The sequence below is a fragment of the Haplochromis burtoni genome, unplaced genomic scaffold (genome assembly GCF_018398535.1).
Source record: "Haplochromis burtoni strain Fernald_Lab_line unplaced genomic scaffold, NCSU_Asbu1 Contig_147, whole genome shotgun sequence".
NCBI classification, from domain to species: domain Eukaryota; kingdom Metazoa; phylum Chordata; class Actinopteri; order Cichliformes; family Cichlidae; genus Haplochromis; species Haplochromis burtoni.
Window position 1 is genome coordinate 273,286 of NW_024582508.1, and position 16,090 is coordinate 289,375.

At 38.8% G+C, this 16,090-nt stretch overlaps 1 protein-coding gene across 2 annotated transcripts in view; it reads right to left on the minus strand.

Annotated features, from left to right (window-relative positions):
• map3k5 (mitogen-activated protein kinase kinase kinase 5) overlaps positions 1 to 16,090 on the minus strand; it is an 85,407-nt gene that overhangs the window by 29,315 nt on the left and 40,002 nt on the right. For both annotated transcript variants that reach the window (XM_005931565.2, XM_042224713.1), the window contains 6 exons: positions 8,679 to 8,849; positions 6,214 to 6,326; positions 4,646 to 4,805; positions 3,292 to 3,445; positions 3,054 to 3,161; positions 2,399 to 2,451 (listed from right to left, as the gene is read on the minus strand). In XM_005931565.2, coding sequence (XP_005931627.1) covers positions 2,399 to 2,451; positions 3,054 to 3,161; positions 3,292 to 3,445; positions 4,646 to 4,805; positions 6,214 to 6,326; positions 8,679 to 8,849 — 759 coding nt within the window. The remainder of the gene's footprint in view (positions 1 to 2,398; positions 2,452 to 3,053; positions 3,162 to 3,291; positions 3,446 to 4,645; positions 4,806 to 6,213; positions 6,327 to 8,678; positions 8,850 to 16,090) is intronic.

A 16,090-nucleotide genomic window follows, 5' to 3' on the forward strand; every position in this document is an offset into this window, starting at 1 on the left:
TTAGCCAATGGTTTCAAAGCTAGCTAGCTAAGTAAATTGATTCAGCTAGTTACTGTTTTTTCAGAAATTTCCATTTTAGCTATTATTAATGCACACTATTAGTCAGCAGTAACTTATAACTTTTTCTTTATTTATTAGCCAACTACTATTTCTGAGCTCTTTCACTATTATATTTAGCAAACATTTTCGCTTTTAGCTAACATGTTCAAGTTGTAATGTAATGCATACTCTCAGTCAGTAATAACTGAGAGCTACAGCTTAAACAAGTCAGCCAAAAGGTTCTGCCAAAGGTTTCTTCTGGTGTAAAAGGAATTTTTCCTTCCCACTGTTGCTAAGTCCTTGCTCATAGAGGGTCACGTCATGATATGTATACTGTGGTATACTAAATTATAAATAAATTATTAAAGATTTAAATATAAATAATCATTAGAGCATAAAAAACTGTAAATGTGACAAATGTCAGTGGTCAAAAGTTCTCTATTTTCCCTCATAAAAAGTTTAAAAAGATTTATCCCCCAGAGTTACATAACACTAACACTATAACGTCACCAACAACACAACAGCTGTCCACATAGTTGTTTCTAGCTTATTCCAGCAGAACTGGATGAATGCCATTCTATTTCACATTATAGATAATAGTTAATCAAGAAAAACAATAATGTCTCTGTTAATTGTACCAGTAGAGCTAATCTTCTCCACCACCCCTGCTCTACCGCAGAAGTAGCCCCCTAGGGTACTTGTACCCTGATTGTGAAACACTGACTGAATGACTTAAAAATGTAAAACCACATGTAAAAATTAAATTCATAAATGCAGCCTGTGCACACAGATACTGCACTCTAAAAGTATTTCATGCTAATATATACAATAAATATCTAATGTTATGAGCATGGACTACAGCAGTTGTAGTTTGTTTCCTATAAAAGTCACCATCAGAAACAGCCATATAAGCTGTTAGATGACGCTCAATTTCTGCACAAAAGATGGACAGCTAGAATTGTACCAACTAAATGGAAACTTTTATCCAGTGGAATTGGCAATTGCCCATTCCTTAGTAAGAATGCCAAGGCCAGAGCTGCTGAACCAGACAGCAGAGTCCCTGCATGTGTGGTTGTATTGTAGCCTGCAGGGCTGCCATTGTGTCCTGCTGACTGTCTGCAGGCTGAGTGGGCATAGAGAAAGAGTCGTTCCCTAGCAACATGTGAGCACAGCCCTCAGCTTCTCTCCGATCTGACACTGAATTCCTTTGAGGACTGTGGAAAAAAAAATTGGCAAAGAGAAGGACATCATAAAAACTGTCTGTGTAATGCTGGAGCACTCGGATACCATCTGAAGCTGCAAGAGGTGAAGAGACAGCACAGCGACTGGGCATACCTAAAACCTCTGCTTTGGTGTTTACAATTGCAGATTGCATGCAGTTATTACTTATTTTTGCTTTTGAGTATGTTTTGATACACCTACTTGTTAAACCGGAAATGCATGATTTTGTTTTACTCTTAATTTTATGACTTCTATTATGTTGCACTGGGCTTTAAACACCATTTTTATTCGAATTAACATTGGAGTATTTTTGGTTTATTCAGGTGTCTTTTTGGGCGTTTTAAATATATTTCTGAACACTGAAATATCAGCTTGTTTAGTACACAACTCAATGTTATTATACATGTTTATGCATTTCTATTTGATTTCAAAAGCTTTTCACTTTGCATAATTACAACTTTTGGACATTTAATGCTTTTATTTATGCAGCAGCTGAGAGCAGAAATGAGACAGGAGACAGATAGAGGTATGGCATGAAGCAATTTTCTCTAGCCACACAGGAAGCAGGAACTCAGTGTTCATTTGTTTAAAAGGAGCAGTTTGATATTTCAGGAAATGTCCTTCCTTGCCTAGAGCTCATTACATTGTCGTGAGTCCCCAGAGTCTGCTGAGTGCCAGGTAAATTCATGGTAACAACACGAGGGCTGGAAGCCTTTTCCACCTCCAGTCTTTGTAATCACTGTATACACTGTACATGTATATACCATTACCTCTGCACTACAGGCACTGCAGTATTTGTAGTAATCTGTATTTATTTATCCTACTCTTTTAAAAAAAATTACATATATTTTCTTTATTTATATAGTTTATTTTTAATTAGTGTCACCTTATGTGTAATTTTGCTTTTTTCCTACGTGCAATATTGAGCGGGCTCTGAACCTAAGAATTTCGTAGCCTGTAATGATGTAACATTGTTACCTCTATATGACAAATAAAACTTGAAACTTGAACTAGAAACAAATGTTACTTTCTCTAATGATCCTTTTAGTCTTTTCATAGTAGTTTCTGCTTGCAGTCAGCTTAAAGTCCACTAAGCGATCACTTTTAACAAGGCTTTGCAGAGACTGCAGGCACTGACCTGACACCTCGTACAGATGTGGCGCTGAAGTTCCACTCATGGATCCCCTTGTTCTGCAGGCCAAGTCAAATCAACAGGATAAATCGTTAACTAAACATTATTGCGAGCATTATCATAAGAATCAGTCCACTGGATTATATCATTGGCGCTTATTTAGTTCGTTTACTAGCACGACTTCCCTGGTGAGCAACCATTTACATTGACGTGTAAGCTGGGAATAATGAGCAATAACATATGAAAACAATCGAGAAGACAGAGGCATAAAGCTTCATTACAGGAAGCGACAGTCCATTATCACAACACAGCATCTCCCCAGATCTACAAGAGACATGATCACGATCTCAGCTTTCCTGTTTCGTTAACATCTGTCGCCTTATGTGACATTATCTGTAGTTCATCATTTACAGGAACCAGTGGAAGCATCAGTATGTTTGCTAACATAAAACAGAGTGATGAAACCAGCACAGACTGTTGAGGTGCACCAGCGTAGGATTTTGTTTCATTTTTCTATGGTTGCAATTGGATTTTTTTTCTTTCTGTTACCCATATTCCTATTAAAAGCAAGCAAAATACATATATACAGTACATAAACCTATACTCAGTATTATGCAGCGAATATATTCTTTAAATAATTTTACTGCAGTGGGACACGCACCTTGTCATCAGGAGCAACGTGCCAGATTGACACTGTGTTGTCATCCACGTCTTTGTTTATGGACAAATATGAAGGCTGGTACACTTTAGTTGGCTCCAAAATCAACACCTGGACAAGACATATATGCATTGCACATTTTAAACCTTTAATTTTCTGAGCTTGCATTGCATTTTTTTTTTGTTTCCACATTTTAACAAAAACTCAGATGTATTATTTCATGTTAATCTGTGTTTCTTACAGGAAATCGAACAGAGGAGACATCTTTTTTGGTCGCCTCCACCAGGAAGTCCATCCAAAAGTCCACCAGCTCCTGTTTGTAGGAGGGCTGCTCTACGCTGGGCTTGTTGAAGTGCTGAAAGATCAAGATGGTCTCCACCAATGACCGCAAATACCTGGAAGCAACAGAGGTATTACCAGATAACAGGAATAAACAACTTTACTGCTGTGGCATATGTCTTTATGGCTGCTTTGCAAATAGTTGCCATCTAATATATAAATGCAGACAAACTGTCAGCTTATTGCACTCAGTCTGAGTCAATCTGTGCCGACGGCCACAACTTGTCTGTGAAACATCTCTTTGTAATAGGGGACTTGATTCAAGTTGGTTGCCAAATGGTTGTATTGTAATTTCCTCTAGACTGACTTCATCTTATTAATGTTTTATCAACATTTTTAAAGTCCCATTCTGACTCGGACAGTGGTCCCCTGGTCTTCAAAGCAATATTTTTAAAGGTAACAAGATTACAAGTTCATTGGACAGGGTTGCATTAATTTCACGCTGCAGTTTCCAACCAATGTTTTCCACAGTGTGACTGTAGAATTACAAAAACATGTGATATGAAGACAGAGAAAAGAGAATACCTTGCTGGTAGATAACTTTAGCGTTGTTTAAGGAAAATTGCTAACAAATAAACACATTAAGATATGACTGCGTTTCTATGCTGGAGCCTGATTTTGGTGTGATGGTTTTCAGAGCACTAAAACAAACAAAAAACAGCTGGGTTTCATGCACTGTAGAAAAAAAAGAAACGTTTTTATTATTTTCCTCCACATGTTGTACATAAAGTATCATAAAATCTGTGTGAAGTCTGAAATTACCACATGCCTTGCGGGCAATTACAACTATGTTCCACCACCGTGAAGGCATTATGTTACGATGGCGTGAACGGGATATTGTCATGTGGCATCTTTCTTTAAAACACATCTAGACTTGCAGGCTAGCTTGGGGGCCTAAAGACGAATATGCGCTATAAAAAGTGTAAAAAAATATCAGTTCTCAGTTTTATCTTTGGAGTAACGTTGTACCACACTTTTGACAATTCACAAAAAATTACGACACCAGGCTTTTATATCCTTCAAATCTAAAATGTAAAGACAGAGATACTGTTCAAATGAGCAAAGTGGCTTTTTTGGTGACTTTTTTCTTTGTTCTTCAAATACACCAAATGTTTGCCAGTGGCCACAGATGGCTGCTTTAGTTTCAAAGGGAAGCAGAGCAGACTTCATATGACAAAGAGAGAGTCACAGTTGGTGATGGAAGTGGTCTAAAATGCATTTTTTAGCATGCTAATTTGAACGGATTGTGTTCTCACCATATAGGGGCTTTAAGCTTGAAGAGTTTCTCAGAAGCCTGGATGACCAGGGTGCTGTCACTGGCCAGGATGCTGGCACCCAGGAAGAAGCCCACATCCCAGTAACTCTGCAACTTGTCCAGGCTGCCTTTTTTACCCAGCAGGCTACTCAGCTTAACTCCTGCAAACAAGACAAACAATTTAATGCTGGTGAAATATCTCTATTTTGTTCCATTTCCATGTGGACCATAGGCAGACATGCCAGTTAACAAGAAAGCCAAAGCAAGACCATGCTATACTTGGGTGTGCCACAACTCGCACTACAGCAGCCTAGCTATATTATTATTTTTATTAGAACTGCTAAGATAAGCAGCAGCTACATGTTTTGCACAGCCTGCTGCAGAAATCTGCCATTTGGAGAGACAGTGGGGATCTTATGAGATAACCCCAGGGATGCATAAAGGGATGGAGGGTTGGGTTAATTTAGAGAGCTGCGGGCCAATTCCCAGAAAAGCCAACTCTAATTCCCAGATTCCTGAGTTCCTCTGAGCCTCAGACTTCAGAGGGAAAAAAAAGTGTGGGCAAAAGCTCAGCTACACGCCTGCCTGACTAAAAAAGGAAACAACTATACATTATTTGATTTTGCTTTATTGAAATATGCATAATAATAACAAGGCTTAAAAATAACTTTATTTAACAAAGTTTTCCAACCCATAACTTTACTCCCCTGGTTCATATTTGGCATTCCAACCTTATCCTAATAGCATTCACCTGCAGGAAGTTACTTTCTGTCAAAAAAACCCTCTAATAAATGACTCGGCACACTCTACTCTGCACCAAATGACAGGCATACACAGTTAGTGGCTGTGTAAGGAACAATTAGCAGCATATATCTCCCTCTTGCCTTGTTGAACTAAAATGAAGCTAAAAGGAAAGTGAATTTTGGAGTTACGTCCATTTTTGTGGTCAAAAAATCTGTTAAACATTATCACCATCCACTGTGTCAACAGCTGACACGCTGAATGTGTTAGCAAACACTATTAACACACTCAGCAAACACATAACAAAATTATCTCTCATTTGGAGCCGTGTCTCTTGCCACTTGGGTGAATTAAATGAATCCAATTTTCACTTCCTCTGCATTTGTTCTGGTTCCAGCTAACTCCTAAGATTTGCTGCCCTCGGTTCCTCTAGACTTTGTACAGTTGTTGTTTGGCGTTGAGTTAGAAGCATATGTGAGTTTATTAGAGGTTTTCCATTAAAAACAGCTCCTGCCATAGCAAAGGTAGTTCATTTGACACCAAGTTAGAACAAACGCAATGAGCTGAAAGATGCTAAACTGCACTTTAGCTGTGAGGGGAACTGTTTCTCTGTGGGTGACGCAATTTTCATTTCCATTCATATAAGTTATTTATTTGTGCAGCTTTTACTGACCCCTATTTCCACGTTAGGATAACAATTATTGTGTAAATTACAGACAAAGGACTGATTAGAGTTTGATTACTCAGTGGTTAGTCAGCAGGCTTAGTGTAATAAAATGAAAAGCTGCATATTTAGGACACAGACCAAAGTAACAAGGGTCCACTCACCCACTTTGCGGAGCTCGAACGACGTGTCAAACTGGTGTCCAGCTGCCAGCAGAAGAACAGCATAGTTGATACCAGAGTGTAGTGTTGGCTCTGACTCAAACCCCTTTTTAAACCTGAAAAGAGAAGAAGAATGATTCACATAAACAGTTTTCTTCCAAGAAATGCGTCATTCCAAATCCCAAGCATCCCTGAGATAATGGATGGCTTCCCAGGACTCCCCCGGCTTTCTGAGACACTTCAAGATAGAAAAAAATAATTACAGCCATATTGAGTTGGGGGCCACAGAACATCAAACAGCAACTGTGAGTACCCCCACAAAACAAGAAATTTCATTTATTTAATGAGCAATCTGTTCTGCGGAGGGGAGGGGTGCGAGCGTTATTAGAGGCCTGTGCCAAGTTGTGACACGGAATTGAAAATAACAGCCAGATGGGAGCCTGATTATCTAAGCAGTCAACAAAGATATGAAATCTTAAAAAGCAATTTCCAGATAAAGACAATCAGCCGCCTTGTGTTCTCAATAAGCCGACTTCCGTCAGCTAACGTTAGCCTCGGTGCACTCGCATCACAGCCATGCTCATGAGGAGATGGCAAATTTGAGAGTTCAGTTTCAACAAGCTACTGGAAACCCTGCAAATGCATCTTTCTTTGTGCTTACTCATTAGTGTCAAGCTGACTTAGCTAGTTTTTGGGTAGCAAATATCCAACTCTATCATATCCAAAAGGTCCCTGCAAGTTGTCAGGCTCCAAAAAATGTTAATTAGAAAACGTAAACTTTCACTTGCAAAAACACCAGAATGTTAATTTACTCACACTAATCTCTTTATTAGATTCCAAACTGTAAGAAGACACAGAAACCTTTAATGTAAAAGTGCAACCAAAAGGATTTCTGACTCCACCCACAAAAAGCTGATTTTAACTCCTCTTTTCTCCCTGGAAGTCCTGATGAAGGTTGATGGACAGATCATTTAGTGAAGCCCTGTTCTTACCACTTGCTGTGATCCATCTTTGATGCACGTTGGGTCTCCTCCACTGTGTTAATACTGAAACTCGGTTTCCATTTTGGGGAGAAAGGCGACTTTACAAGGGGTAAATTTGATGAGCTGGGTGGGAGGCAAAACCTCCTCCTCAGTGTGGAGTGAACGGCACACAACAACATGAAGAGTGCTGAAAGGTCACTGTTGGATGCCTCCATAGTTTACTCTGACAGCTGGACACTGGAGGATAAACTTACGACTGCCATGAATTTTGAAGAAACGATGTGCATACATCTCATAAGACGTACGCATACATCCTCTGACCTGATGCACTGCCCATACACTTGCCTTACACTGATGACAGCTGCTAACTGGACCATAATGGATCCTCGCTATTAAAATCAGGTCAGCCTGATATTTGAAATCCAGGATAAAAATTGTACGGAGAAACTTTTGAACAGCAGCTACAATCAAAGTTGTCCAGATGTAAAAATGAAGACAGCCATGAAGGGGAAACTAGCCAAGTATAAATTGTCACTAAAATTCACTCAAACAAATACTGCTTCTAGTTAGGATTAATATAAGACATACAAGACTATATTATACTTGACTTATTGAAACACAGTTTAAAAATATGAGACTTCTTGAGAGATGGCAAATCATCCCTAAAGTGGTTTCCCAAGGATAAAAGACGAGACACAAGAAAGATTCAGCGTGGCAGCAGTTTTTGTGCCAATGCTGCTGAACTTAATGTCTTTTATTTCTGATTTTATTGTTCTAATATGAAGCTACAACAGTCTGATGTTACCCAAACCAGTTTAACTTTATTGAACTGAAAAGTTTCAGCTATTTTTGGTCACACTAGGCAGTGTGGAAGTGATGCAGAGTCTTCAAATAGCAAGGGTTTGTGGTTCTACAGAGATATTAGACAACTAGGACACTTTCCTGAATCATGATGCCATTAATCTTAACCTGTACTAATATTTATATTCACAATGGGTTTTTTTTCTTAAATAAATGCTAGCTCACCACTTCCTGTTGCTACCAGCAGCAGAAACCAGGCAGCTCAGCTTAACATGCACAAAACATTTAGCAGCTCAAACTATTGTCACTGCTAATGTTTGCTAATTTTACATTTTAGTCATCTTGGTATGTTATCCATGATCCCTGTAGTCTGGATTTTAATGGTATTGTTCTTATGTTGCTATGAGGTGTCGTTGTGCAACCTCAAAGAATTTTGCACACTACATGGCTGTGGTTTATTCACAGACTCATTACCAGCAAAGGGTTTTACCTTCATGCTGAGAGCCATTATGAAATCCTGCATTGACTGACACCATTCATGATAAACTCTTAATGGTGTGATCTAGTGAGTCACTGTACTTCCCATGCACCCTGCCCTTAGAAATGGTAATTTTTGGTGACTCAGAATGTGTTTGGCTTAGCAGAAATGTCACATGCACACTGACATCCTGCCTGCTCTCTTACCAGAGTGCGCCGTTGTCTCTGCTCTGTGTGTTGGTAAAGTCTGACTCCAGGAACGTGTCCTTATAGATACGTCCCACCAGGCAGTACATGTCACTCGCTACCTGCTCCTCGCCTTCCACCAGGGGCAGCATGATGTCCAGGGCTTTCTGCCTGTCGCCTGGAAGGTTCCTTCTATAACCACACACAGGAAAAAACACAAAAAAGCATGTAACAAGTTAATAACTAACCCACCAAAACAGCTTTGAGCATATCTAGAGATATCAGTGGATTTAGGTTTGTGATTATTAACACTTATTAATCTTAAAGGGGACTTTTATACCAGTATCCATAAATTCACTATATCAGTAAGCTCCTTATCCCAGTCCCTTACCAAACTTTCAAAACACTCAGAAGTTAATTACTTGTTCTGAGTGAAAATGTATCTTCCTTTTGTTTAAATTCTGCTTGTGGTCAAAGCCCGAAAGGGAAAGTACTTCTTTTCGTCAGCAAGGTGTCTAGGCTCAATGGTATCTGGTAAGGGTGGCTCCTGTACACCTCCACTTGAAGGTTTTATGGGCACACCCATTTGCAATCACACCCAGAAGTTTCTGGAGAGATTATATTTGCTCATTTAGCCTGAAAGCACCTTTGCATCTCACAGACAGTAATAGAAAATTACATTCTCCACTGCAACCAGACTTTCTGCAACCAGACAATCAGAACTGATGCAGCTAGTTAAAATATATTTCATATTTTTGCATTTATAAATGTTAATATTTTTTGTATCATGCTTTACACACAATCCAGGTCAGCCGTGCTACAGTTCCAGGGAGATTTGACTTATCAGGCATGTGGTAGACACCCTGATTTAATATTTATTTTACTCCAAATGGAAAAAATAACGAACAAAATAAATGTTGTGCTGTGTTGGAGCAAACTTAAAAGCAGCAGATGAGATCATAAACTGTGGTCATTGAGGTCACAAAACAAGTGAGAAACAGGATCATTTTCTTATAGACTGTTTTCAATTTACAACCAGAGGTGTTACCCCCTACTGGGCATTACAAAGAATGCAATTTTGCCCATGCTTAACTCTTTAGACCGGCAGGCTGTGCTACTTTTTCCTTGCTTCAAGCAGACGTGAGCTACAAAGATGAGATTATTTCTATGCATATCACATCTCATATATGCATTAAATCCATTACAGACCTGTATTTAACTTGTACTGTACGCTCCCCTTTGAATCACTATTGTTGAACAACTGTCTTACATAATCACACCAAGAGTTAATGTATTTTCAAAGCCTAAAGGGTAAACATTAAAATGGTACATGATGGCATTTAAAATGCAATTTCTAGAACATGAATAATGACTTATAGTTTTACTGCATACTTAAAAGCTAATGAGACTCAAAGAAATGGCCAAATGACCATGTATATTCTCAGGTGTATAAATAAATAACTGGTTTGAACAGATTGCATTAAAATGAGCATCACCAGCAGCATGCATGTGCATGCGGTGTAGGTGTGTGGAGCAGATAAATATGTGTGTTTTGCGTGTGAGTAGCTAGGGAACAGCTGCAGAGGTATTGTTATTGGACACTAATACCAGGCACAGAGGACGCCACCAGGACCTTAAATTACAGAGGTGACTGGGTTCATTAAGAGAATGCCCAATTTTATTTAGCACTGTGAAGTTCCAATTGCACCACAGGTGTTCAATGAGGGACTAAATGATCAGTTATAACTGACCTGCGAGGAAATAATTTGAGACTCTCTAACGAGCAGTCGAACTGGAAAATAACAAAGAGAGAAGAAGGAATCTATTATGGTATTAAAGAACGAGCGATAACCTCTTCAGGTGGTAACTGCTTACATTACATGGATGTTAACTTTTTCACCGGGTGTCAACAGAAGACATGTTTAACGCCGCTGCTTCATAGTAACAGGAATGCAAATAGGAAGATAGACTGAATTATAAATCTGACTGTCATCTCAGTTGTCTTGATTTATTAGCTACATGAATTATGTTTAATATACCAACTGTTTCTATGGGAAACAGCTGGTACATGGTACATGTTGAGTTTTCAAATCCATTATCTTTTTCTAAACCGACATTTAAACCACTAATGTCAAACTTACTTTAGTTACCAGACATAATATTATGACCACTGACAGGTACGTTAATAACGCTGATTATCTCTTCATCAATGCACATGTTAGTGGGTGGGATACATTAGGAAGGAAGTGAACATTTTGTCTGCAGAACTGATGTGTTAGAGGCAGAAAAAAATGGCTAAGCGTAAGCATTTGAGCGAATTTAAAGCTGATTCTGACAGAAAGCTGTCCGAATACACAGGGCATTTCAGTTTGCTGTGTATAAGGCTGCAAAGCGGCAGATCAGTCACGGGACCCGCGTTGACTGCCGTCCACCACCGAAAGCACCAAAAATGGCAACGTGAGCATCAGACCTAGACTACAGAGCAATGGAAGAAGGTCGCCAGATTCATCTTCGTCATTTACTAGAAGAACACCTGGTACAGTGTCGTTTCTTTTAATGTAAAGAACTGCAAACCATAGTTTTCAGTCACGTGACTGAATCACTTCCCTGACAGGCAAACATTAATCCACTATGACCGGAAAGAATGACAGTATTGCAGGACAAAAGTGTTGTTTTTTTTTACTTGTCTCAGGCCAAGACTATTTGGATCATCTATCCGTGGAGGGAAAAACGAAGATTCAAAGATAAATCTGAATTTTGGGGACTTGTGGTTCATATTCTGCCTTTATTTAAATCCCTGAAAGTGGCGACAGAGCTCCAATTCAGTGACATCTACATCAGTCTTGTAGAGAGTGACTCATCCTAAACTGCTGCCAGGATGAAAGCCATCAAAGTATGTACAGCTACATGTAATTTCAATCTAGATGGGTAAATAATACTGTCGTGCGAAATTTTTTGTCGTTAAAGCAAAGCTAGCTTAAACTAGAGCCCTGGAGTAAGTCATTCCATTAATTCTACGACTCTGGCTTGATGGATGATTTTCTGAGGCGTGCCTCTCAGGATTTGTGTCCACTCCTGGTCTGAAACCAGGGAGTTTTTGCATATTAGTTGAACTTTTACACCATTACACTGTGAAGCCACTTTAAAAGAAGCAATTAAATACATTTTAAAAAAGCAAACATAAATTAAATAAAATACTGAACTGTGATCACATAATGGTTTCCATACGACTTCTCTCTGCAAATGCATTCCTTATTATGTTTTCCCCCCCCCTTTCACACAGACTGTTTAACTGCAGGGAAATAAAGCCTGTTCAAACACGATTGGTCAACAGAAGTTGGATCACAAATAGAGACCAGGAAGCTTGTGGTTAGGTGCTTGACTGAAGGTGGGAGGAGCGGTGGCCTGTCCTCCTGAATGCATCACAGAAAATGTAAAACCTTCTAATTATGAATGCTAAACAATACAATGAGTTTAAAAATGTATAGCTTTCCTCGCAGTGTTTTTACTTTACTTTTTAATGTGATATTCAAACAAAAGACAAAGTGATACACCGTTTCACACATGTAACGTAATTTACTGATTTCAGTGTGTCAGTGTGAAACCATATTGTGGCCTATCCCCAGAGATCTATCCCCAGTTGGTTTATTTATTTCTGATTGAATTTTTCTGATTTCCCAAGGCACCCCCCTTGCACCTAGACCAACCTTTGCTTTAGTATTGTGAAATCAAAAAAGAGATTTCTTTTTTAGCAAAGCTTTTGCACAGTTTTGAAAGAAGGAGATAAATGCTGCTGTCCTCAGGTCAGTAAATTGTTTGGAGTGTCTATAAAAAACAACATTTTGAGATCACAATTGGTGTTGCACACATTTTATTTTATGTAAATAACAGCTAAAGTATGGATAGGACAAACAGTATTTATTAATCGGATAAGATAACAGATTGTGTCCAAAACACAGACTTGGGAGAAGAAATGAGAGGTGATATCCTGCAGAGTTTCACACAGACAAAATGTGTGACAGCCATGAAAAAACCCTCCTTATTAACATAACGTGGCTTCTCTCCAGGGCGTGAAGGTTAAATAAAACATATGAGCTGACAGCTATTACCATGGAGACTGCCCAGAGGGAAGAGCAACGAGGGAAACAAGATCTGCTCTTCGAATGCATCTCTCCGCTTCCCTCTTTCTTTTCTTCAGAGTGCTGATGGATATTTGGAAATGGGGATTTTTTTCCTCGATCTCATCAGGCTCTTAGCAGTAAGACCTGCACAACAGGCCTCGAAGCAGAGCTGAAGACTCACATGCCTGAGGCGGAAGCCCCTTCAACCCACCAGATTCATTTAGAAGCAGAGCACCTACTTTAGATCAATGATTAAGTGCCTATTAAGGCTAAATATTAATAATCTCAAGGCATGGTGTGGGCTGCATGCTGCTTACTCAGAGCTCATTGAAGGTAATGATTTATACGACTGCATCTCAGTGAAGGAATTCATTCAGTTTCACACTCAGAACAGATTAGATTATTTGACTTTACTATTCTATGGTGCCACCTTCTACAAACTATTATCGGAAGGCAGTTTATGAGTAATTTGAATAAAAGCTTTGAAACAGGCTTAAAAGAAGAGATTGCATTTCCAAGGATATAATTCTACTTCTGCGTGATTATAAATACATAACATAGAGCTGCTAGTGTTCTCTTTAGCAATAGAGGCAATAGCTAGAACATCTATGGGCATGCTCAAATGCACAGAGGCTTCAGGGATGAGTGCTAACGATTGTGTGGAAAACATAAATTCTAAAACGGAGAGATCTGCTTTTGTCTGATCATGCAAATCAAATATTTGGCACTTCAGCACAACGGTGCAAAAATCACGCCTAGCCTTTATGGTGTGTAAAATTATTCCCAGAAATCTTACAGGGGATACCAATGAAACAGAATATGCATGTGTGTGCTTCCAGATTTGTGATATGCTGTGTTTGTGTTTTTATGTTTAGTTTTAGTTTTGTTTTTATGAATTTTTAGTGTTAGTTTTAGTTTTTGGTATCGTGAGAACAATAATTACACAACAGTTAGGATGATTCTGATTCCTGCTTTCTAGTTTCCAGATGCTTTAGTTCTTGTATTAAAGTTCTAGTTTTGTTTTTATGGAGTTTGTATTTGTGTGCAATTTCCTCCATGTTTTCCCTTACTTGTAATCAACAGTTTAATATTTGTGTTTTTGTTTCGGGCTTAGTGTTCTCGCCACCGTTGAGTCCCTTCTCTACTATGTTTTTGTGCAGGTTTTTGCATCTCTGTGTTCAGTTGGGTTCTCTTGTCATTCCTGGTTTTACTTTGATAGTTAGGTGAATTTCATTTCCTCCCCCATCTCGTCGTCATGACTGTCTACACCTGTGTCTTGTCCACTCTGCTGTTTCTGTTTCTCTGATGTGTATAAATAGTCCTGTCCTTTTTTTTAGTCATGGTATTTGTGAATCTTTCCCTCATTTTCCCTGCCTCCCTGTTTGAATTTAGAGTCCCTGTTGTTTTTTGCTTTTTTGGGTATATTTGTATTTTCTTTTACAGTGTATCTTACCTATATTTTACCTGTGAGCTGTGTAGCAGAATCCCTATGTCATTACCACATTTGATATTACTTTATTAGCAGTTATTCAGTGGTCCCCCCCCCCCAAAAGAAAAAAAATGTAATTTGAATATTAAAGTATCCAAATTAAAAATACTCATTATGCAACTTGGTGCATTTTAAAATAATGCGTATCATATCATTGGATTCCAATTGCATAAACATACAAGCTGCATGTTGCAGCTTGTATGTGGGGATATGTGGTGCTTTTTATACTGTTTGGCAGGTCAGTTTTATAATAATACATGGTAATTTATTCGTTTTTTTCTATTTATTTGTCTTTAAAGTTGCTACTAAATGCATACAGTAAAATAAAGTACAGTAAAGTTAAAAATATAATTACTGGCTCCAAAAGTCTCAAAAAGAAGATATGACCTATTTACCACCTTTAGTGCACTCAAAATCTATTTCTCCCTCCCACTAACAAGAACAAATCAGACAACAACACAGTTACACCACCTGTGGCATAACAATCTCCTGGAACAGCTATTGTATTTATGCAATGGTTTACTTGCTGAATAGGTGAACTGACATAAATGCCCTCCTACCCTCTGCTCATGTCGACCTGCTCTAACACTGGAGGATACAACTCAACCTCACCAAAGACACAGAGTTTTCCATCATTACCGCTCATTCAGTGAATTGGTCTGACAAAATGTCTCGGTATGCCGCCTCGAGCTCGCAAATGCAATATCATATAGTGGGAATGGAGCAGCTACTAACAGCGAACACACGGGCATCTTGGCACCCTACAGAAACATTTTCCATTTGCTGCCAAATTAAAGAACAGCATGCTTTATTGCTCTTTGAGGCAGTCACACCATGAAAACCGCAGGAAGTTTACAAGAAAAGCAGCTGGTGAGAAACAAGCAGCCAAAACCTCCTGTTTTGTACATCTGTCTCTTCCTGAGACGAGTACTGTAGCTAGACGCGCACCGATAATGTCACAGCTGCTTAGAGACATACATTTAGGATTTCAATACTGCTCTGCTAACGCAAGATAAATGAAACCGCTAGAATATATTTAAAGAAAACCCTGAACACCGTGAAAAATACTCTGTGGCAGCCCTTATGATACTTAGAGAAAAAACTAGGACAAAGGAAAAGAGTGCATTTGTTTCACTGTGTTTAGAAGTTTTTATTCCAGGAAACCTGGGTGTGTTTTGTGAAAGGTACTTAAAGAAAAAGCAGGTGTGTTTAATTGCATGTCATCGCTTCTCTTCAAAATTTAACAAAATCTTTTTGATATGGTTAAATATTCTTTAGTTTCACATTCTGATAACTTAGTGATATCTTAGTTTACTCTTCATGCATCAATAAAGCATCTAGTTTTATGTAATTTAAATGAAAGCCTTTCAGCGTGGCAAAATTGCCCATCTCTATGACAACATCTGTGTGAAGCATCTCACCAAAGATTTCATGAGGTGGGAGAAAGTCAAAGACTGATAAATAACTTGAAATATATAAAGGCCAGCGCCTTCCCTCTATTTGATGTCCCTTATTCAGTACTCGTGGGTCACACCACAGTCTGTTGGAGCCTGACCATCATTCTCATGTGAACTGCGTAACGAAAGTTTCATGTCCATATCTTACACAGTTGTGACCCTATCAAACTGTCAAATTATGTGATGCAGTGAGCGAGAGGGATGACAGGCAGAAAAGCTTTTAAGGTTTATATCCAACAGAACAGGCAAACATAGCAACACGAGTACAGAAAACAGGGATATGCTGAATATACAGTGTTAGCTCCTGCTACGGTAAGTGTCCCCAGGACTACTTTTCCCCACAGTGACAGATTTAAAAGGTGAACA